The sequence below is a fragment of the Scardinius erythrophthalmus genome (genome assembly GCF_964197995.2).
Source record: "Scardinius erythrophthalmus genome assembly, chromosome: 18".
NCBI lineage: Eukaryota > Metazoa > Chordata > Actinopteri > Cypriniformes > Leuciscidae > Scardinius > Scardinius erythrophthalmus.
In genome coordinates, this window is record NC_138238.1 from 34,352,851 (window position 1) to 34,374,399 (window position 21,549).

General features: G+C 37.1%; 2 protein-coding genes across 3 annotated transcripts in view; one reads left to right on the plus strand and one right to left on the minus strand.

The window, feature by feature from the left end:
• The window catches only part of itga3b (integrin, alpha 3b), a 55,018-nt gene extending 42,008 nt beyond the window's left edge, over window positions 1-13,010 (plus strand). The window contains exons 19-26 of the mRNA XM_081392550.1: window positions 3,733-3,835; window positions 4,817-4,993; window positions 5,077-5,184; window positions 5,273-5,386; window positions 5,470-5,568; window positions 8,629-8,754; window positions 10,159-10,317; window positions 11,868-13,010. Of these exons, the coding sequence (XP_081248676.1) occupies window positions 3,733-3,835; window positions 4,817-4,993; window positions 5,077-5,184; window positions 5,273-5,386; window positions 5,470-5,568; window positions 8,629-8,754; window positions 10,159-10,269 (838 nt within the window). The 3' untranslated portion in view covers window positions 10,270-10,317; window positions 11,868-13,010. The remainder of the gene's footprint in view (window positions 1-3,732; window positions 3,836-4,816; window positions 4,994-5,076; window positions 5,185-5,272; window positions 5,387-5,469; window positions 5,569-8,628; window positions 8,755-10,158; window positions 10,318-11,867) is intronic.
• A 1,511-nt stretch (window positions 13,011-14,521) lies between these two features.
• The window catches only part of ace (angiotensin I converting enzyme (peptidyl-dipeptidase A) 1), a 32,480-nt gene continuing 25,452 nt past the window's right edge, over window positions 14,522-21,549 (minus strand). The window contains exons 22-25 of one of the 2 annotated variants that reach the window (XM_081392185.1): window positions 21,077-21,175; window positions 20,857-20,979; window positions 20,569-20,756; window positions 14,522-15,002 (exon numbers count right to left, since the gene is read on the minus strand). In XM_081392185.1, coding sequence (XP_081248311.1) covers window positions 14,806-15,002; window positions 20,569-20,756; window positions 20,857-20,979; window positions 21,077-21,175 — 607 coding nt within the window. In that variant the 3' untranslated portion in view covers window positions 14,522-14,805. Of the gene's footprint in view, window positions 15,003-20,322; window positions 20,428-20,568; window positions 20,757-20,856; window positions 20,980-21,076; window positions 21,176-21,549 lie in introns of those variants that run through there. The other variant, XM_081392186.1, reaches the window with a different exon arrangement.

Here is a 21,549-nt window from a genome sequence, read left to right on the forward strand (position 1 = left end):
TTGATCTCCATTTCAGAACCTGCAACAGATAAGACCATTACTCATCCAGAACACTATTCATCAGTTACTCACCTGCTTCCATCGTTGCGATCACATACTTCTGCAAATAAATCTGTTGATTACTTTACCTTTGTGAATCCTTCTGTTTTATGACACTCACAATTTTAATTTGTCAAATAAACTGACCTGTGTGAGTATTAATTCAGCACTTGCGGGTAGTTCGGTAGAATGAAATGTCCTCATTCCTTTATATCCGCGGGACTCTCGTGTGGCGCTGATATGTCTGTTATTAGCAATCGCGACCTGCTTCATACTACAGTCACGTTAAAAAACATGAATGCAGCAAGTCCCATCATTCTGCTTATCTCTGCGTCATCAACCTACACATTTGTTATCGTAAGAGGTTAGCGCCCCTAGCGGCAAAAAAATAAAAGTACATATTGTAGCTTTAATAAATCCATAAACTTGATCACTATAAAAACACAACGCCTCTGTAGATGGTAGTTTAGTTAAAATTGCAGTCTTTTGTCGCTGTAATATTACTTTGGTCAAAATAGCGGATGCTAAACACGCAAGATGCCAGAATGACGCGATAGTATTTAAATGCAGTTGTCACTCCTGAAACTTTACAGTGTGTTCGTGGCCAAAAAAAAATGTGTTGCTGTGGATAAACCCTTCAGGTTTAATTTGAATTTGAATTTTTTGTTTAAGTTTTTTATAGTATTTTATTTCATTTAACATTTATTTTATTTCAAGTAACAGATATGTTTGATTCATGGTTTCAGTTTAAGCTTTAGTTAACTATAATAACTCTCCCTTAAATGTATCACATATATTATTAATGCACTGTTAATAAGTCCTCATACACTCTTCCTTCATTGCTCTGCCCCCAGAATGCACAAACACGCAATGCAAGAGTAGATGTCTCTTTATCATAGCTGAAGCTTTTGACAATATTCTAATTTTGGGGGACTTTAATATCCATGTGTGCTGCCCTTCAAAGCCCCTGGTCAAAGAATTTTTTTAATTTATTAGAGTCATTTGATTTTTTACAATGCGTTTTGGGTCCAACTCATGAACGTGGTCATACGCTTGACCTTGTATTATCTCGGGGTTTCTCTGTTGATAGCATAAAGATTGTTGATACTGTTTTTTCTGACCATAAGACTGTTATCTTAAATTCTAACTTTCCTTGTGGTGTGCTGGATAATATTGTTTCTGCCTCGGTTTCATCTCGCATTCTCAATCCATGCACAGCTAGTAGTTTTTCAGCTGTTTTTAATGTCTCTCCTTTTTTTTCATTGATCGAGTCACACTCTCTCTGCATGGGTTTAGAAGAGTTGGTCGATCAGTTTAACTCTTCTTGTTTAGAGATTTTAGATGTTGTGGCTCCTGTCAAAGTCAGGGGGAAAAAAGTAAAATCCCAGCCCTGGTTAAACAGTACTACCCGTGCTCTTAGGCAGGAGTGTAGGAGAGCTGAACGCAAATGGGTTAAAGATAAATTACAAGTCTCTTATGAGATTTTGAAGAACCATTTGAACGAGTATCAAAGAGCTGTTAAATTGGCTAGATCAAATTATTTCTCTGTCATCATTTCCAGACACTGTAATAATTCTAGAGTACTTTTCTCTACTGTAAATGCTGTTCTTCACCCTACTGTTACTCCTTCACTCACTCCTTCTGCTGAGGTGTGAAGAGCTCTTAAACTTTTTTATTGGTTAGGTTGATGGAATTAGATCTCAGATTTCATCTGTTGGCAATAATTATATTGCTTCTGTTGACCTTCCGAACCAATTAACCAGTTTTATGCCTGTTTCTTTGCAGCAGCTTAATGATATTACTGCTCATATGAAGCCCACCAGGTCTCCTGGTGATGTGCTCCCTTCTTCTCTGTTAAAGAAAGTACTTGATTCAATTGGCCCAAGTATTCTGTTTATTATGAATACTAGTTTGTCATCTGGTGTTGTTCCGGTTAGTTTTAAGCATGCGGTTATTCAGCCCCTTTAAAAAAAAAACGGCTTAGATCCCTTTGACTTAGTAGTTATCGTCCGATTTCAAAATTGCCTTTTATTTCTAAGATATTAGAAAAAATTGTGAATGCACAGCTTAATGATTTTTTAACGAGAAATAACATTTCCGATAGATTCCAGTCAGGTTTTAGAGCTGGCCATAGTACAGAATCTGCTCTTTTGAGGGTCTCTAATGATATCCTGCGAGGTGTTGACTCTGGAAACCGTGTTGTTTTGCTCTTGTTAGATCTTACAGCGGCATTCGATACAGTTGATCATAACATTCTCATTGATCATCTTAGGGATCAGGTTGGTATTCAGGGCTTAGCCCTGAAATGGTTCTCTTCCTATTTGAAGAATAGGACTTTTTCGGTCAATTTAGGGGATTATTTTTCTTCCGTTGCACCTCTTGTGTGTGGGGTTCCACAGGGCTCTATACTGGGACCAATTTTATTTTCCCTTTATATGCTCCCTCTAGGTTTGATTTTTGAGAAATTTGGGATTCAGTATCATCTGTATGCGGATGATTCTCAAATTTATTTACCACTTAAACATGGGCATAAATTTGCCATTCAGTCTCTTCAGGCATGTCTGGCCGAAGTTAAGTGTTGGCTTGCGAATAACTTTTTTCAATTAAATGAGGATAAGACCGAGATGATTTTATTTGGAAATAAGGGGTGTGTGGATGATGACTGCCTGGGGTTGTTTCCTGGGAAAAAAATGTCTAGCGTGAGGAACCTTGGTGTCATTTTTGACTCAGAGCTTAAATTTGACCGGCAAATCAATGCTGTCGTTAAGAATAGTTTCTTCCATCTTAGATCAATATCTAAATTGAAATCTATCCTTTCTTTTGACGATATGGAGAAGGTTGTTCATGCCTTTGTGTCATCCCGTTTGGATTATTGCAATGTGTTGTATTTGGGTGTGAGTCAGGCTTCTCTCTCCCGTTTGCAACTCGTTCAGAACTCAGCTGCTAGACTTTTAACCGGTACTATGAAGAGAGAGCACATTACTCCAGTGTTAATTAAATTACATTGGTTACCTATACGCTACAGAATTCAATACAAAGCGTTGTTGTATGTTTTTAAGTCTCTGCATGGTATAGCGCCTGAGTATGTTACTGATTTAATCAGCCGCTGTCAATCCAGTAGATCTTTGCGCTCAAATGATCAATTGCTTCTCATGGTTCCGCGATCCCGTTTAAAATGTAAAGGTGATCGGGCATTCTCTGTTGCAGCTCCTAGGCTCTGGAATGACCTTCCTCTGTCTGTAAAAACGTGTCCTTCATTGGGTGTTTTTCAGAGTGCGCTTAAAACTTATTTGTTTTCTTTAGCATTTGATAATGCTTTGTAAGTTGTGTGTCATTTGTTTGCATTGTTTTTATGTTTTTGTTTTTATTTTCTCTTTTTATATCTTCTGTACAGCACTTTGGTTCCACTTGTGGTGTTGAAAGTGCTTTATAAATAAAGTTGAGTTGAGTTGAAGCGAAGCAAAATAAAGAAAAGCTTTTCTCTTTTGTAATGTTTCTCAGCCATCTCTCTTTCTACAGTCTTTCTTCAAATCTCCCTCTTGCTCACTCTCTCTTCTCCCCCATCATGAGTGGACACGCCCCCTCCTGCTGATTGGCTACAAGTGTGTTGTGTCCACTTTCAACAGCGCTTCTCAGAAATCACTTACTGCACCTTTAATGCTGTGATTCTCATTCTCTTCCTGTCGTGTGCAGAGAAAAGCCAGTGATTGACACGTCCTTCAGTGGAAGTGTGATTGGGGAGTCTGCCATGAACAGCACTAGTGATGTGGGGAGTCCGCTGGAGTTTGTGTTTCGTGTGAGTGTGGCTTTATAGGTTTGTTTGGACACACACCAAAAATGATTTTTATTTTAATGTATCGGGCTTAAATCATTTTAATTGTATACAATATTTAGCTGGTGCAGATTCTCAAAAAATCTAAAGTAGACAACAATACACCAAAATGAGATCTGAGCCCACTTTTAAAGCAATAGTTTACTTAAAGGGATGGTTCGGAGTAAAATCAACCTAGGGTCCTTTGCACTATGACCCCGAGCCAAACACCCCCCCAGAAGCCTTTTTTTCCCTAGGCCGAACATTATTAAAGTTAGAGCTTATTTAGAGATATCAGCCGGATGGCTTAGTGCAGGCGCTAATGGATCCAAGGATGTATCTCGTAAATTACCCCAAAAAAAGTCCTGGCAGAAAGCGATGCATGATAAGGATGTATTGTAACGCCGAATTATTATTTTTTCCGAAGTGTTAACAACTTAGTGTTAACTGATAATTGTTATAAACTGGTACTACCAACAAAATATTAGTGCATTCCTGGAACTGGGCATCGTTACACTACATCCTTATGCATCGCTTTCTGCCAAGACTTTTACGCGCTTTTCCCAAATCACGGAAGTGACCTCGACGTCTGGGTTAGCTGTAGCTTGAGCCGTCATTTGGCTCAAGGTCATGGTGCAAAGGACCCTAGGTTGATTTTACTCCAAACCATCCCTTTAAAAATTAACATTCTGTCATAATTTACTCACCCTAATGTCGTTCCAAACCTGTATGAGTTTCTTTCTTCTACGAAACACAAAATAAGATATTTTAAGGATTCTGTTTTTGGTCCATACAATAGAAGTCAATGCTCACCAGAACTGTTTGATTGCCAACATTATTCATAATATATACTTTTGTGTGACATGAGGGTGAGTGAATGATAATGTAAGTTGTGGGTGAACTATCCTCTTAAGCTCCCTTTAATTAGCTCAAACGCTAAAAAAGTTATTTGTGTTCACATTCCAGGTGAAAGTGCTGGGAGAACCTCTGGGAAATTTGGGAACTCTGATGATTGACTTTGTATGGCCATTTGAGGTAAGCAATGGGAAATGGCTGCTGTATCTCACAGAGATAGTGATCAAAGGAGCGAAGGAGTCCCGCTGTGTCCCACCAGGGAAGATTGTCAACCATCTCAACCTCACAGTGAGTCTGAGGAAATGGATACAGCAGCCCACAGTTACTCGGTTTCAATTTCATTCACTTCATTCGGTTGTCATCTCTTCCAGTTGTCAGATCAAGGTACTAAACGATCTAAGAGAGAGGCGGGCTCTGCGTTTCCCCATGCAGAAGCTTCTGTTAAAGTCCTGGGACCTCGTAAAGTGCCCCATTTGCTGGTGAGGCAGACGTTTGCTCTCTGAGGAGTGATTTTCATAGTGTCCCACCAGTTATTTCATCATCCTAATGTCTTTTATCTCTGTTCAGGAGTGTTCAAAGAAGACGGCCCACTGTCTGACCTTCTCCTGCCCGCTGCACAACATGTCGACTCAGGCGGAGATCAGAGTCAGGTCACGTGTGTGGAACGGCACCTTGCTGGAGGTTTGTACGGTAGCTGTTTATCAAGTACTCTTTGTCGTGGTGCTCACTAAATGGCTCCTGGAATCTTTGTGGTTTTCTTGCAGGATTACGCCAATGCCTTGCGAGTGGAGGTAAAGGGGCAGGCCACGTTGAGACTGCTGGCAGACAAACCGGCCATCAAAATGGACAACCAGACCAGAGAGGTCAGAGCTGTTCACATTAAAGTTCACACAATAATGAATGATTTTCTTACCCTAATGACGTTTCGTAGTTCATAACCTCCATGGACTGTCAATCTCCAAAAAAAGAACTGTAAAAGCACCATTAAAGTAGTCTAGACCAGGGGCTTTCAAACTGGGGTCCGGAGACCCCCGAAGGGGCCGCAAGGGAGTGACAAAGGGTCAGTGGAAAAATTGACAGTTTAAAAAAAAAGAAAGAAAAAAATATATATATACACACACACACACACACACATATATATATGTGTAATATATATATATATATATATATATACACACACACACACACACACACACACACACACACACACACACACACACACACACACACACACTCACCTAAAGGATTATTAGGAACACCTGTTTCTCATTAATGCAATTATCTAATCAACCAATCACATGGCAGTTGCTTCAATGCATTTAGGGGTGTGGTCCTGGTCAAGACAATCTCCTGAACTCCAAACTGAATGTCAGAATGGGAAAGAAAGGTGATTTAAGCAATTTTGAGCGTGGCATGGTTGTTGGTGCAAGACGGGCCGGTCCTAGTATTTCACAATCTGCTCAGTTACTGAGATTTTCACGCACAACCATTTCTAGGGTTTACAAAGAATGGTGTGAAAAGGGAAAAACATCCAGTATGCGGCAGTCCTGTGGGCGAAAATGCCTTGTTGATGCTAGAGGTCAGAGGAGAATGGGCCGACTGATTCAAGCTGATAGAAGAGCAACTTCTATGGTTTGCACACAACACGCACAACCCACAACACGCACAACCTTGAGGCGGATGGGCTACAACAGCAGAAGACCCCACCGGGTACCACTCATCTCCACTACAAATAGGAAAAAGAGGCTACAATTTGCACAAGCTCACCAAAATTGGACAGTTGAAGACTGGAAAAATGTTGCCTGGTCTGATGAGTCTTGATTTCTGTTGAGACATTCAGATGGTAGAGTCAGAATTTGGCGTAAACAGAATGAGAACATAGATCCATCATGCCTTGTTACCACTGTGCAGACTGGGGGTGGTGGTGTAATGGTGTGGGGGATGTTTTCTTGGCACACTTTAGGCCCCTTAGTGCCAATTGGGCATCGTTTAAATGCCACGGCCTACCTGAGCATTGTTTCTGACCATGTCCATCCCTTTATGACCACCATGTACCCATCCTCTGATGGCTACTTCCAGCAGAATAATGCACCATGTCACAAAGCTCGAATCATTTCAAATTGGTTTCTTGAACATGTCAATGAGTTCACTGTACTAAAATGGCCCCCACAGTCACCAGATCTCAACCCAATAGAGCATCTTTGGGATGTGGTGGAACGGGAGCTTCGTGCCCTGGATGTGCATCCCACAAATCTCCATCAACTGCAAGATGCTATCCTATCAATATGGGCCAACATTTCTAAAGAATGCTTTCAGCACCTTGTTGAATCAATGCCACGTAGAATTAAGGCAGTTCTGAAGGCGAAAGGGGGTCAAACACAGTATTAGTATGGTGTTCCTAATAATCCTTTAGGTGAGTGTATATATACAGTATATACTGTGTATATATATATATATATATATTCATTTGTCAATTAAAATAAATAAATAAATAAAACGTATTAATATAAATAAAAATAGATTTAAATTAAATAAATAAATAAACAAACAAATAAATAATACATTTAACAGTACATTACTATAATTAGTAGAGAAATATATAATAATGTAACTTAATAGAAACTAATTTTTCAGTGGATAAATTGGGAGATTCCTTTTACATTTTAGGATGAGGGTCCCCCACACGAGGATGATTTGGGTGTCCGTGGCATCTAAAAGATTGAAAACATTATTACTCTCTAGATGACTTGTGCACTGTATTGTATAGTAAGTCTTCTTAAAGGGGTGGTTGATTATGATTTCACTTTTCTAACTTTAGTTAGTGTGTAATGTTGCTGTTTGAGCATAAACAACATCTGCAAAGTTACAATGCTCAAAGTTCAAAGCAAAGGAAGATATTTTCTTTTAAAGAAATCGCTTTTTAAGGATTACAACAAACGGCTGGTAGGGACTACAGGACATTCCTCCCAGGTTAGTGACATCACCAACCCTAAAATTTACACACACCCTGCCCCCGGAAAAGCATTTATTGATTATCATGACAGAATATGCTAATCAATGACTAGAAAATAACTACACATAAACTACATACATTCATCAACTAACCATTCAGAAATGTCCAGTTGCATTCTACATGTTGTCACTTCTTCTTGAGTCTCTCAATCATTGTCCGACTCCGGTTTGAACATAAATATTGACATTTTCAGTGCATGTGTGTGTGAGGTAAAAGGACACAAGCTGATGAAGCTCCGCCCTCTGTGCCGGGAGCAGCAGCTCATTTGCATTTAAAGAAACAGACACAAAACGGTGCGTTTTTGCTCACCCTCAAAAAGTGACAATTTTAACATGCTATATAAAATATCTGTGGGGTATTTGAGCTAAAACTTCACATACACACTCTCATTTGACATCTTGTGAAAAGGGCATTATACCACCCTTTTAAATCTTGTAATATACTGTACAATTCAAATTGACAATTAAAGTGTTACTTTGCTGATTTTCAAAGTGCTATATTGTTACAACGTCGGTAGGATATGTAAATGAACAATGTTTACTCATTCTCCATGTTACCTGGATCGAAAAATTCACGTTCATTTGTCTGCAAAATCCCACCAGATGACGCAAAACGCGTGAATACTACAGATCGGCATTGTTCAGCCTACGGACAGTTTGATTAACAGAGGGTTATTAACCAAACAGTTATTGTAAGAGTAGGGTTTTCACTGGAAATGGTGCTTTTTTGTGGTCAATATAAACTCTGAATCCTCATCTGTTTATTTTGTTCCATGGAGTGACATGAGAGTAAATAAATGTTGACTGAATGTTAATGTTTGGATTAACTGATCCTTTAAAATATTCACAGTGTAACTCCTAATGAGATGGCTAAAAGCTCATCTATTTTGAATGTCCTTTTGTCTCTGTAGTTTTCAGTAAACATTGACCCGGTGCTGGGAGAGGAGATGCCGTATGAAGTTCCTCTCTGGATCATCATTGTTGCAGCGGTTGCAGGGATACTGTTATTAGGCATCATCAGTCTCATTCTGTGGAAGGTATTTGTGCACTTATATTTGGTCAACATTCCCTCAAAATCAAATAAGGAATGTTAAAAAAAGAAATAATTTGCCCATCATTTAGAATGATCAGAAATCCAGGTCAAAACTGGGCTTGGAAGTATTATGTTATTTACTTGAGATGAGAAATGTTATACAGACTAGACAGAATTTAATTAATTGGTCACGGGTGTGTGCTATTTTATGATGGCACTGAATATGGATCGTCTGGTCCATCTGAGTTGATGTCAGTGTTGGGGGTACGTTACAAGTAACGTGAGTTTCGTAATCAGAATACTTTTGTTTTTCAAGTAATGGATTACTTTTAAATTTACAACAAACTTTCTGAATTACTTTTTTAAATAAGTTACTTTGTTTTTCCATTTACTGACTGACAGCTTTCCTGTCTCCATATTGAGAGAAATCAGGAGTAAGTGCAGAGGCGTTGTGTGCACTGTGAGAACATTACGGTAATTTTAGTTCTTGACTAAATGTGAGCAGGCATTTACGCATCTCTCTAGCACAAAAACAGATTCAGTAAAAACGGTGAAATGCAATCTCAGAAAATTACACAAACCTGCAATAGTTAAATATGTTAAATTCTACAATTATACTTTATGTATTTAATATCACTTTATTAACTAATGTCTTTGCTGCTGACCTTTGATGATCAAATTCAGCCATACCAATAAGCAAAATAACTTTAGTTAAACATCGCATTGACTTAAGATAGACATTGAACTTTCTTCTCCTGCATTCTATTATTCTGCAATCCAGAACAGCAGCACAGCTGAAAGGTTTGTTTGAGCTGCGCCTTCTACTGTACAGGCGTGAATCTTTTGGTGTGAAAGTGCCTTTACATTTGCAAAAAATATAACATAACACATAACTAAGTTACTTTTTTAAGGAATAATGCTATATATATATATATATATATATATATATATATATATATACATACATATATATTATATACACACTACTATTCAAATGTTTGGGGTCGGATTTATTTATTTAATAATAAAAAAGTAATATTAAGAGTAATATCATTACTCCAATGCATCCTAACTGGAAAAAAGTATTAATTTCTTTAAAACAAAAAAAAATCATACCGACAACAAACTTTTGAACTATAGTGTATACCATTAAATAAAATTACCTAAGCATGAAATAAAATTTTGATCATACCATCCACTTTTAAGCATTTTTCTAAAACATTTATCTATAAACCATAAATTAACCAAAGACGGTTAATAGACCCATATGACAGGACAGATTTAAACCACATGCTTGCAGTCCATGAAATTCAATTTTACTGCACACCCTTGATGTGAAATGTCACCGCATCTTGTTATTTAAATTAGTAATACATGTCCCGCCTTGGGCTCCGCCCCTCCTCCACAGTGTGGTTTCTTCCGACGGGCCAGCAGGAGGGAGATGTATGAGGCCAAATCCCAGAAAGCAGAAATAAAGATCCAGCCCTCTGAGACAGAGAGGCTGACGGAGGAAAACTGAGCCTGCGGGGCCCGTGGGCCGCTATGGCAGCACCGTTAGGGCCCTTCGGTAAAGCAGAGCCAGGATCTCTCCCTGGTTAACATACGCTTTTTCTGACTCTTCACTTTGGAAGCCTGTCACTCACATTCTAACTCCGTAATCCATTCACTGCCAGAGTCAGATAACAATCTCCTCTTTTCTTATTCTATCTTGCTCAGTAAACTAACCCTAAATATTTCCACGTAAAATGGACCTCAAATGGGAATCAATGCATTTTTTTTTTTTCATTAATGAAATTTTACGTTTCAGTACATTCTTTTTTCCACTGTAATCTGCCCACTTTTTCAGCGGCTTGGGTTTCCAAAAGTATTTTTTCCATTCATTTTTCCCATAGGAATTGTAGACTTCGTTATAAGCCATGAACCAAACCAGCCCGCTACAAGATGAATCATAACACTACAAACTTTGATTTGAAGCAAAAAAGTATTTGAAAATCTGACAAAAATGCAAAGGTACAAGACTGTGTACTTAATGGCTTTAATGATGGAAAGAACTACAATCCCATGAAGCTTTGCGAACAGCATAATCAAATTAAAAAGTATTTGAGAGCGTAGGGAAACTGACTCGATTGTGGCATCCGGAGTGCTTCATGGGAGTGGGCGGAGCTAAAAAGCTATTTAGGCGAGTTTTGCTTTTTCCCGACTCTTGATTGGTAGAATTTGCTGTACAGCATCATGGGTAATGTAGTTTTTCACCCACATATTTTGCTGTTAAACAATTATTTTAAAAATAAGTTGAAATAATGCAGGCTGATACTTCAGCAGAAGCAAATACCATTGATTAACAACCTCGTAGCTCACAGTATGTCTGTCTTTAAAGTTTTATCCTTAAAGATAAATTTCCCTATGTAGAAAATGAATGGAGTTTTTACTTCCGGGGCCTGACTGTTTCATTCTATTGAAGCAAAATATTCTTTTTTTTTTATTTTTTTTATTTTTTTTTTAACCTATGATCTTTAATCATGTTTATGCATTTATACAGTTACATATTCACCGCAAAACTAAAATTTTGTCATCATTTACTAACCACATATTATTTATTTTCTTCTGTGAACACAAAATGATATGCACAATTTCCAAGCTGCTATTTTTTTTATCAAGGAAAGTGGATTTTTACTGCAAAGCTCCAAAAATGACAACAAAAAAAACATAAAAAAAGTATGATAAATATGACTAATGTCATTTGTGCTTGCATTCAATTAAAATTTGATGCCAGACAACTTTTCACATGTTTTGTGTCACATGAACAATCATGGCCAGCATATTTGAACAAAGCAAATGAGAAACGAAGGAGTGAAATTAAGTTTTTCAGTGAATAACAGTTTAAATTTTGGTCTGTTTCTCACAAATTTATCAAATGGCTTCACAAGATCTGAAATATAGTGCACACGTCATATGGATTACTTAAATTGGTATTGCTTTTGTGACGTTTTTCTGAGCTTTGCAGCATACTTTCATGAAAACCACCTCAAAAAATAGGTTAGGATGAGTAAATGAGAAGAAGCATACCTGTTACTCTTACCTGAATTATTTCTTTGATTCTCTGTCTGTCTTGCGCAGTGTGGTTTCTTCAAGAGGGCTGTTTACTACAGGATAATGCCAAAGTACCACGGTGTGAAAATACGCAAAGAGGAACGCTATAACTTGGCCTTTCAGCCCGAGCAAGAACTGAGCAAGAAACTCTGGGTCACCAACTGGACAGAAATGCATGAATATTACTACTGACCTCTTCACCTCTCTCCGTCCAGAGCCAGGGGAGCGTGACGATTGGAGGATGTATTTTGTTAACCCCGGACAACTCAACAGACACTGGACACTGGCGTTTGGAGCCATCATTCACACGCAGTGAGCTATTGAGAATATGTTTTGAAATGTTTGTTGGTCTGTGTGCAATATCATGTTTTGTAGACCATTAAACCACTTTCAGCAAAGCCAGATTTTCGGCATTGTCTGGGACGTCTCTAACCTAGTAATGATGAATTGATTTATTTGACTATTTTTCAATCTTCATGAACATGTGAATATGTGTTGGTTTCAAGCGTGTGCTTTATTGCTTTTTTAATTTCATTCCACTATAATAGTTTTTGATGTAATCAAGGTGATATACTAACTTCCCCCCTTATGTTGAGGTCAGAAGATGTCTGCTATAGTTTACCTGCCAAAGCAGTGGGTCATTTTTACTTGACATTTCCATCATGCTATAACTGATCTGAGAGCTGTTCTCATAAAACAGCACTGAGGAAATAGACACGATTTCCAGTTCTGCTGAATTCAATTGCATTTTGTTTTGATGCTTATTTTGTAACACTTGTCTATTTTTCCAGCTACTTCCTCCCATGGAGAAAGACTCTTAAAAACAAAGGTTCTTTATTGGCATCAGTGGTTCCATGAAGAACCTTTAACATCCACTGAACCTTTCCAGCGCACAAAAGGTTTTTTAAAGTGGAAAAAAGGTTCTTCAGATTATTAAAATGAACATTTTTAAAAAGAAAAGAATTTATCTTATAAGAACTGTTCACTGAAAGCTTCTTTGGGGAACCAAAAAGGGTTCTTCTATGGCAGCGCTGTGAAAATCTCCTTTTGGAACCTTTATTTTTAAGACTACAATGTCTAAGTGTGTAAAATGTTTGCTCAAATCATTATGTTCCTATCAGAATTTGTTGGGTGAATGAAAAAAACCCTCAAATATATTTCAGTCATGACAACTCTTGGAGTGTATTATTTAACCAACATTGGTTGATGGTCCCTTTTGAACATTCTGTTGACTATAAGTAACTTTACAACTACATGTCAACTAACTCTCATTAGAGTATTAGACTGTCTGTTTAATATCTGCTAACTCTTTATTGTGATGTTCCCCAAAAAGAGACATTACTGACTGGGGCAAGTACGTTTGCTTGATTTTGGCAGACGAGATCTGCTACGCTAATGCTGAGCAAGTACAAGAATTGTACAGATCTCTATAAGTGGTGCTGGGGAGGAGGAAGGATAAACAGAAGTTTTCATAATCGCGCAGCAGGGCGATCACAGGCTAAGGTACGAAATACTGTAGCCTACATGTTTATTGATTGAGGATGGATGTCTGGTCAGCGTTAGAGGAACCAATCAGCGCACGTTTAGAGTTTCTTGACTGAAATATGTTTATGTATATATATATATATATATATATATATATATATATATATATATATATATAGGATATTTTGTTTTGCGTCAATTTATGACAGTTAAGCACAATTCAATTCTCATTACTGCAATGCAGAAAAAAAAAACATATTTGTATCATATGAGCAAAAATCCAAACTGACATGTAATTGTTCAATATTCCTGCCCCAAACTCCACTTATTGTTTGAGCCAATGTTTAGTTTTTGTTGATTCTGTGGTGTAATATAACTAGAAATTGTGGTCAGTCATTTAGTTCTTGTTTATTCATTTAGTTAAGACGTCCAGTAAAATATGTTTTTGTTAATAATTAATAATATCTTTGTCTCTACTGTGTCAAATTGTATTGTGTTGACCCTTTTTTGCAGAGGAACAACTACAAGAGAACTACTGTCATGTTGGTGCGATTAATTTTACAAGTGAAGAATGTAGATGTATGCTTGAACAAATGCTATATTTCTATAAAATATGTACAGCCATTGTACTGCCAAGCCACATGGATTGCAGGTTTCATTTCAAAAGCATCTCAGATCAGTCCACTCTCAATGATGAGGATATATTGTATAAGATGATAAGGTGAAGTGGAGTAAGTTTCATATTTTAGTGGAATTTGATATAATCATATGGTGGATTTGAGTGCATTGTTGTTCAGTTGTTATTGTAAAGAGTTGGAAACTAGAGCAGATTTAGCAAACCACTATACTTCATTACATTCTGAGCAAACAAAATGACAGTGCTTGTATACCTCAGACCTGGGGTGCGTTTCCCGAAAGCATCGTTGGCCAACTATGGTCGCAAGTTCCGTCGTTACCAATAGAGTTCAATGGACATTGCGATGAACTTGCGACCATAGTTGGCCAACGATGCTTTCGGGAAACGCACCCCTGGGTAGGTATTTAAGATGAGAAAATATACTGTATGTCCACACACAAAAAAGACATATTTAAAGGCGTTTTAAATATATTGTACTGATATTAAAATGTTTTTAAAAACTGAAGGCTGCTGTTTTAATTAAATGTTCTTGCGCTCAGACAATAAGCGAAGCCAGAACGTCTGTATAATTCTTTATTTTCTATAAAGGTTTACCAGTAGAATCAATCAGAAATGTACACAGTTAAGACAGTACAAATAATTGAAAACAGCAGTGAAACATTGAATTTTTTTTTTTTTTTTTTTTTTTTTTTACAAATAAATTACAAGTCACTTTTCATTGCATAGTCAAACAAATTTGACCAAAAATAATAAATATACATTACATTCAAAAAGAGGTGAATCTTGTCAAAAAATTAATGACTGCAAATGGTAAGAATAGAATAGTTTCCTTATTGAATCATTTTACTTGAGCTCCATCTGAGACATTGATTTGTCCTGTAAGCGTTTAGTCTTCCTGTATCTGTAGACGAAGAAGACGATGCCGAGCAGGAAGACGATGCTCAGAACCAGCAGGATCCATTGACCCGCTGCAGCGCCTGCCTCATCCACACTCAATCCCAGGAAGCTGACTGCTTTCGGCTTCACGGACGTCACTGGAACTAACAAGGTGAGAAGTGTGGGAGCATTCTGTTAGTTAAAGTGCCATGGTCTGCAATTTTGGTATTGATGGTAATGACATTGTTTACCTTGGAGAAAAAGTTGTAAAAACCCATGTTACTTTAGTATTATTGAGATACTGTTATAGTTTTTAGTCATTTTTGAATCCGTTTTTTAATTTGAATAGTGTCCATGTTCATTTTGTATTTTTTTTTTTTAAAGATATATGTATATATATGTTATTTTAGCTCGTCAAGTGAAAATTATAAATGCTGAGGAAGTTAGCTATAGTAGTCAGGTAACAATTAAGAAAAATATTGAAAAGAAAGCGATTATTTCTTATTAAAATTCTTAAATATTATAACTAACATAAAATGATTTTAAAATCTTAAAAATGAATGATAATTCTGAGTTTCTGTCACTGAGAGACGTTCTCATTTCCATCATAGCTAAAAAAAAAACTGTATTCACCCTTATTTTCCACGACAACAAGGGTGACGCCATTACGTTCGTTTTGTCATCTTACTTCCGGCTGAGAGGACCTATGCTAGTTTCTAGACGTAATTCTATAGTTGTAACGGTAAAATATGTCAAGTATTTTATCCTCCTGGGACCCAGAAAAAAAAAGTTTTTTGAATTTAGTTTTTTTCCATGTCATCACACTGTTTAGAGCACAATAAACAAATGGTAAAAAAACATTTTTGAAAAACAATATTTTATTCATACGTTATGCTATGTCCTCTGTAGTGGACACCAGGACTAAGTTGTTTAAAAAATAAAATGACATGAAATTATATGTATAGGCAAAAACAATGGGATTTTTTTTCAATCACCAATAAATTTGGGGGTTTCAGGATTTTTTCAACCAAAATTTGTATAAAGATGATTCTCAACTATGTTATGAAAGAAATAACGGAATGAATCGATACACCATTTTACTTTATGCAATATGTGGGTAAAATGTCCATAAATTAATATTCCCATTCAATGCAATGTATATATAAACTGTATCTAATTTGCACATTAATGTGTTCTTGGAGCAACATTTAATGAAAAAAGAAGTGTAATAATTGGAGTAATAATTGGCAACATTTTAATAATAGTATCTAATATTTCATAGGAATATTGATCTATAATTTATTTCCATATTCACTTGTTGTGTCTCCCAGAATGCCTGATAAACATGATTTAAGTCCTGGTGTCCTCTACAGTGGACACGTATGAAATCAATGCCCTGTTCTGTAACAGAAAGTAATTTTTTTTATTTGAAACCCCATAACATTTTCCTGAGATGTTGTTTTATGAAATACAATTTGAAAAGTAGTCCAATTTAAATTATAATTACAATATATTATCATATTTCCATAAGAAGGCTACATTTGATCACTAAATTAATGTCAGACATTTTTAAAGACCAAGGAGAAGTTGTTTTCATGGTGAAACCTCCAAACATTTGGTATCTCTGAAAAGTCCTGAATGTGCTCTTTACAGGACACCCAGGTTGTGTCATGTGACATGTATGATGTCAGAGAAATTCACTAAAATATAATGTCCACTACAGTGGACAAAAGTCTATTCTTGGGTCCCAGGAGGATATGTTCAGTTAGGGGCTGCCATAACAATTGGATTAAGAGGATAGAAAAATTTAACCAACGGTGTTACGAACACAATGTAAAGCGATCGGAATGTTGTGGTGTACTTTACGATGTACACCCACCACCACCTAAAGACGAGGAGCACCTGAGGCAATGGCGGAAGGCGCTAAACTTGAAGTGCCCACCCAAGCGTTCTTATGCTCTTATGTGTGTTCGTACCATTTTATGGACGGGAAGCCGACTGACGAACACCCTTACCCCGAGTAAAGGCTCGGCTACGATGTACTGGTAAAAAAGTCCCGCCGGGTGCTGAACAGGTTGTCAGATTCAGGTAAGCTAACTTAGCTAACTTACCTAACTGTTGTTAACGTACCTAACTTAACTAGTATCTATGTGTTTGTTAGCTTCGTGAAGTCCGTTCTATGAATACATTTAAGATTAGTAATGAGCCGTTTACAGAATACAACGAATTACCATTGGCTACCTATATATGTCATATTTCTTATATTTCGTTTACTTTGTGATATGGACCTAAGGGTCTTAAATAAAGAATGAATGAATGAATATTCACGATAGTACAGTATATTATGGTACATTACAGTCGTACAATAGCTCACATTATTCCTGTAAGGAGGCCAGCTAGCTACATCTCTCATTCAGATATTGATATTGACCTATGTAGAGTTAGGAGATTGTGTGTATACCGTCTCGTTTTTAATGCATCTCTCTTTTTCACACTGTTCTAAGTATGAGTGCCATCATAAATTCATTCTCATGATCTATTTTAAAGTGCAAGTTGCAGGTTAACCACCACAGCCAATTAATGTGTAAATTAAAGTGCTCTATATGTATATATTTAATTATTTCTGTCTTAAAATGCGTTAAAATAACATTTATTGGGGTTTCTTCAAAGGTAGCGTGTTTTTTCAGTTACTGGGTGATGACGTCACAAGAGGAACTTGCAAACACATACTCTGCTAGATTCTAACTGTATTGTGGCTATTTGGAAAATGACTGAGGATGTGGGAAACCATCAAATTCTTTATGGACCACAGCCCTACAATTTTTAACTGGTCAGGCGTGAGAGAGGGCAGCCATGGCACTCAAAGAGTTATTAATGCTTGGTGTGAGGAGGGTTGGCCAGGTGAGTAACATTAGCTACGTTAGAGCTAGTCTGGTGCAAACTTAACCCGGATAATATAACGGAACAAGCGAGTCTTTTCAAAATATTGCCGTCATGTAGAATAGCAAGGAGGGACAACGACTGAAGACATTATTTACTTACAGTAAGTCAGTCCAAATCAGAGCGGTAACGTTAGAGATGCACACACTGCACAGGCACCAATCGCTAGTCTCATCGATGCCTCAAACGTCATGTAATACCCTTCCTCAATCCACGCATTATCAATTTCTCACGATTTAATTAGCGATGTTTATTGTCAGAAGAGAAAAAGAGAGATCGATGTCCCCATCACTGTGTTTGTGTGGGCTATGCCACCCAATTGAATCAGCAGTGGAGAGTATGTGCTGCCGTGAGGTGAACGCGTTTTGGAGTTTAGTGGAACAGCTCGACCTGCGACCGGCTGATCTGACGTGCCTGAACCCGTTTGTTTTGCGAATAGCGTATTCTTATTTCAGGCAGGATCACGGTCCCCTTGAAGTCAGCACACACGAGTATGTTTACAGTTGAGTTATTTTATCCATAATTTTTTTTTTATCAAATAAAACATACAACCAACTTTTCTGAAGTTATGTAAGGCATCTATAGCTGCTAGTGTACGGTAGCTCTACTAGTGAGTTCCTCTTATGACGTCACGCCCCATCTAGTGGAAGGGAGCGGGAGCGGTTAAAACCACCGTTAAAAGTGCCATCTTTTCATATTATATCAGCATTTTGGTATAAAAAACAATGGTGGGTGGTTCTTATCTTTGTTTAATAAACACATTGCATTATCTTCGTGAAAAATTTAACCTGCAACTTACACTTTAAGTACTAATGTAAAAATGTTTATGGTTATATTATTTCCTTAGATCATTGATGAGCGTCAGTGTTGCAGTGGACAACTGTGAGGAGGATCACAGCCACATGCCCCAGACCTGTGATGCAGACACACAATGGGAGGATCCATCTGTCTCTGACCACAACTACGCTTCACAATCTCAACTCAACCTGAAGCCACCTACATCTGAAATGGGAACACAATGCGTAGAGCCAGTGCCATAGTACATAACTCTGCTGAGAAACGACCACCTTTGTCAGCTCTACACATGGTCGACATTGGATGCATTCCATTCAGTTGCCGAGCACCTTACCAGTTCACACACCAACAGCTTTCAGCTACACACTTGGGATCAGCTCCTGATTACTCTGATGATTCTTCATCTTAATTTATTGCAGGGTGATCTTGCTGAAAGGTTTGGTGTTTCTCAGTCCATTATAAGCAAGGTGATTTCGCGTTTGCTTGACATCATGGAGGAGAAGTGTTCAGAGAGCAATTTCCAAACACAACATGTAGGGCATGTTTAATGAGAATAAGTATATATATTTAATTCATACAGTGAAAACTAAGCAGTGTTTTATTTTTACATTTGATTATTCAGTTTCTGTTGTTAAATAGACCTAATGTAACCTGAACCCCTTAACCCCGTGGTTTACACTGATGTTAAAATAACACTTCTTATGCTACAGTAAAACACTGCTGTTCACTTTCACAAGTTGAAGGGATGTTTTCTTGTCACAAAAAGAATGTGAAACACGTATGTAGGTTATATAATTTTAAATCTAATTTAAGTTAATTTTATACACTTAGCATTATCGTATCGCATATTGAATATCGCATTTTTAATGAGTTATCGCATATCGCATTTTTCTTCAATATCGTGCACTTAATAACTTCGTCCAGGCGATGAAGTTATGGTAGACAGAGGCTTCACCATTACCAATCTCCTCTATGAAAGGAAGGTGAAACTTGTCCTTCCTGTAAACCTTTACAATGTGACCAGATTTTACCTGTTATGAATAGTCATTTTTATAAACCTTTACAGATGTTACCTGTCAGTCATTTATTATTAAACCATATAATGTGAGCTCTGTAGATTCACCTTAAAACTTAAATGAATTAAGTCTTCTAGTTAGAAGGAATAAGTCACATCAAGTTTGCAAATTAATACCATCTTGGTTTATTACTTATGAAATTTAAATGGTGAAATGTATCCACATGAAGGTCAGTAGAAGGTGTCTCTAGCTTCCTGAAAACATCAAACACTTCTTACAACTGATTTTATATAATTTATTTAATCATTTATATTTAACAAATTACCTAATCTCCTATCCTTAACCATAAATATTCTCATTCCTTCTTATTTACATATAATTTTACATTGCTGCTCCATCAACTCCTTCTTACAGGACGAAGTAGTTAAATATGACGAAGTATTAAAAGTGGGCGGGGTGTAATAAGGTGACTTTACAGAATGCAGTGATTCTGAAATTGTAACTAAAAAATCAGATCCTCATGAAAAGCTTATGAAAGGCAGCTTTTTAGAAATGTATTTTATAGAAAGGAAGTTAAGACGCATTAACTTCCTCTGGTAAGTGGTAGGGAACTAGTCCAAACTTTTTAGAGCTCAAAAATATTTGCATATATTAAAAAAGCTTAGTAAACACATTCCAAAATATTATAACTACTGAAAAATACAAATTGTTTTATGATTTTTTTTTTATTGTTACATTCAGAAAAGAAATTTTCTCCATTGGAAGAATCACCTAAATCCAGTGATTTGAAATTGTGTTGGAGCTTGGGAAGTAGTTGTTGGGATTGGTTAACTCACATCTGATGATCAAGAAATAAATACAATTTTATTCTGTTCCAATTCATTTGGCTCAAATTCATTCCAGTTTCCCAGCAGAAGCACATTTATTTTTCAATAAAACACTTCAGTGGTAAATGTTGATTCATGAACTCCATGCTTACTTTTGTATGGTGCCCAGTCGTACTCTGGCCATCCCAGGACGTCCCCGTTCTTTTTGTTCTCCTCCTCCAGCCAGTCGATGAGCGGTTGGAAATACTCCATCAGAGGCTGAACTGACATTTTGGGCTGGCCAGTAATCAAAGTCATGGCTTCAGGCCAGGGTTTACTGAAGCCCATCTTCATCACATCACTGAGACAAGAGGAGACAAAAATGACAAAAAAACTTCATTACTCGTAGTGCTTTGTAAAAACTGTAAACAGTCTCAGTTTGTCATCAGCGATTCACTGACCCCAGGAGTTTCCCTGCGTCTTTGGACTGGTAGATGTCACAGTTGTGGAGCGGTGCTGGCTGACCGGCGGCATCACACAGGGCCTTGTGGAACTGGAACTGGATTACAAAACTCACAAAGTACCTATTGGAGCCAGACCAAATATATAGTCAATCCAAAGGCTGTTGTGTAACATTATAGATATTTTCACATTGATGATTTATTGTATTGTTATCTATACCTGACATAGGGCACATTAGCTGGGATGTGGAACTTTGCACCAGGGTCAAAGTCGTCCTCAGTGCGAGGTACAGGTGGACACAGTCCCTGGTACTTCATTCTGTTACAATAAAATACAAAAATTCAGCTCTGGTACAAACTTTACATATTGCACAATTTACATGTTAATATAACTGAAAGCAAACAACAATAACAATGTTTAGATATAAATCAATGCATCGATCAAATGATTAGTTCTGGAATGAAACTCTAGATGGCGCAGCCTGATAGGTCTAAAACTCATTTTCTAACGATCATTACATTATCTATATAGCACAGCTGATTGGTTGTTGTTGCATCAGTGGCCAATGAGCTGCAGCTCAACATTCAAACAAAAACCAGTAGTATTGCTAGAACACTTTCAGAACACATCAACAACATCATCTGCACATACACTGCACTGTAAAAATATATATTTTAATTATCACAATTTTT